This window comes from Zophobas morio, unplaced genomic scaffold (genome assembly GCF_036711695.1).
Source record: "Zophobas morio isolate AGI-343-1 ecotype UQ-CSIRO unplaced genomic scaffold, CSIRO_AGI_Zmor_V1 ptg000020l, whole genome shotgun sequence".
NCBI lineage: Eukaryota > Metazoa > Arthropoda > Insecta > Coleoptera > Tenebrionidae > Zophobas > Zophobas morio.
In genome coordinates this window covers 3,400,519-3,402,822 of record NW_026972125.1, presented here as the reverse complement: position 1 = coordinate 3,402,822, position 2,304 = coordinate 3,400,519, and the positions used below count along the sequence as shown (strand labels likewise).

The 2,304-nt window shown below is 42.3% G+C and overlaps 1 protein-coding gene across 1 annotated transcript; it reads left to right on the top strand.

Annotated features, from left to right (window-relative positions):
- Positions 1–228: 228 nt before the first annotated feature.
- Positions 229–2,066, top strand: LOC135131313 (uncharacterized). Its single transcript, XM_064058980.1, has 2 exons — positions 229–1,032; positions 1,185–2,066. Exons 1-2 carry the CDS (start codon positions 229–231, stop codon positions 2,064–2,066), a joined length of 1,686 nt encoding a protein of 561 aa, XP_063915050.1.
- Positions 2,067–2,304: the final 238 nt, after the last annotated feature.

Below are 2,304 nucleotides of genomic sequence, written 5' to 3'. Positions count from 1 at the left end.
TGAACTTTCTTAGAGAAAGGGGATGGTTATCGACAGCGTACATAGATGATACGCTTTGCATCGGCAAATCTCGGGCCGTGTGCAAGAAAAACGTAGCAGTCACGAGGAAAACTCTAACGGAGCTTGGGTTCATTATAAATGAACCTGTCCTTACCCGAGGAGAAAAAGTATAGGTTAATTAAAACAATTCGAGAAATTTTAAGCAGAGATTCTTGTTTTATTCGCGAAATGGCGGGTCTAATTGGTGGATTGGTTGCAGCATGCCCAGGCGTACCGTATGGGATGCTGTATACCAAAATGTTGGAAAGAGAAAAAATGAAGGCGCTAATCCTAAACGATCAAAACTTTGATCGAAGGATGATCATTCATTCATATGTAAAGAAAGATCTGGAGTGGTGGCTGAAGAATATTCCAGTAGCAAAGAATCCGATTAGGTCATTAAATTATAGGTTAGAGATTTTCTCGGATGCATCGCTCACAGGGTGGGGTGCGCACTGCAACGGAGAAAATACTCACGGATTTTGGTCTCAGGAGGAGAAGAGGTTACATATAAACCAGCTGGAGATTATAGCAGCGTTTTTGGCGCTTAAGTGCTTTGCTAGGGAAGTCCAAAATTGCGAAATTTTACATAGAATTGACAATACTACGGCGATTTCGTATATCAATCGTATGGGGGGTGTACAATACGTAGAACTCAATCAAAGGGCTAAAGATATTTGGACTTGGTGTGAGAAAAGAAGAATCTGGATCTTTGCTTCCTACATCCCCTCGCGGGAAAACACAGACGCAGACAGGGAATCTAGAAGAGTCAATGTAGATACTGAATGGGAATTAGGAGCCCCCTTCTTTCAGACCATAGTAGAAAGGTGGGGGTTTCCAGAAATAGACTTGTTCGCATCAAGGAGTAATGCTAAAACCGAGGTGTTCTGCTCCTGGAAACGAGACCCAGAAGCTCGGTACATTGACGCTTTTACAGTTAATTGGAGTAAATACCTTTTTTATGCATTCCCTCCCTTCGCGATGGTTGCTAAGGTGCTACAAAAAATCAATTCAGATAAAGCTCAGGGAATAGTGGTGGTCCCTCACTGGCCTACCCAGCCTTGGTTTCCCTTATTTAAATCAATGCTATTAGAAGAACCGTTGTATTTTTCGCCCTCACCTAAGCTTCTGTTATCTCCTTGCAGGTCTCTAATTCACCCGTTAGCGGATCATCTTTCCCTGGTTGCTGGGAGGCTCTCCGGCGATCGTATCAACAGAAACTAGTGCCAGCAGAAGCAGTAGAGATTCTAATCTCTTCACTAACGGATTCTACTCTGAAACAATACAACACAGCCCTTAAAAACTGGTGGAGTTACTGCCAGAGTGAAAAGAGAGACCCCCTACAACCAGATATTTACCTAGTTTTAAAATACTTAACATTTAGATTCAATCACGAGGCATCATACGGCACACTTAATTCAGAGAGATCAGCGATTAATCTGATAAGCACGATAGACTTGGGTAGTGATCCTGCAATTAGTCGTTTTTTTAAGGGAGTCTTTAAAAACAGACCACCGAAGCCTAAATATGACACCACCTGGAACACAGAGGCAGTTCTAAACTGGGCAGAAGCACTGGGACCGTTGAAAGTCCTGGACCTAAAATCTCTCACCTTTAAGTTGGTATCTTTATTAGCCTTAGCTACAGCCCATAGGGTTCAGACAATGTCCCTAATCAAAATAAGTGACATGACAATTTCGAAGAGCAATGTTATCATAAAGATATCGGAGCAAATTAAAACATCTAGAGTCGGAGTTGCACAACCCTCGTTCAGTCTACCATTTTTTAAAGAGCGAAAGGGCGCTTGCGTCGCCAGGGTGTTGTTGAAATACATAAAAACAACCAAAGTTCTAAGAGGGAAGGAAGACTACCTGTTCATTACATTTAAGAGGCCCTACCATAGGGCAACTGCGCAATCAATAAGCCTCTGGATAAGGTGCTGTCTCGTGGAAGCCGGAATAGATCCCAAATACACTGCTCACAGCACGAGACACGCGCCACGTCTCCTGCAGAGGCGAGAGGTTTAGATGTAAACATCATAAAGAGTACAGCTGGATGGTCAGCCAGCTCACAGGTGTTCGCAAAGTTCTACAAACCCCTGATAGAACCAAGAAAAGAATCGTATGTAGAGGTGTTATTCAATCAACAGGGTGAATAAGTCTAAAATAAGTTTAAGTAAGTCTTAAATTAAGTTTGGCTTGAATAATGTTATTATGGCATTAAGCTCTGTAACAGGTATTAAGGAATAAAGACTAAGTTGGTTTG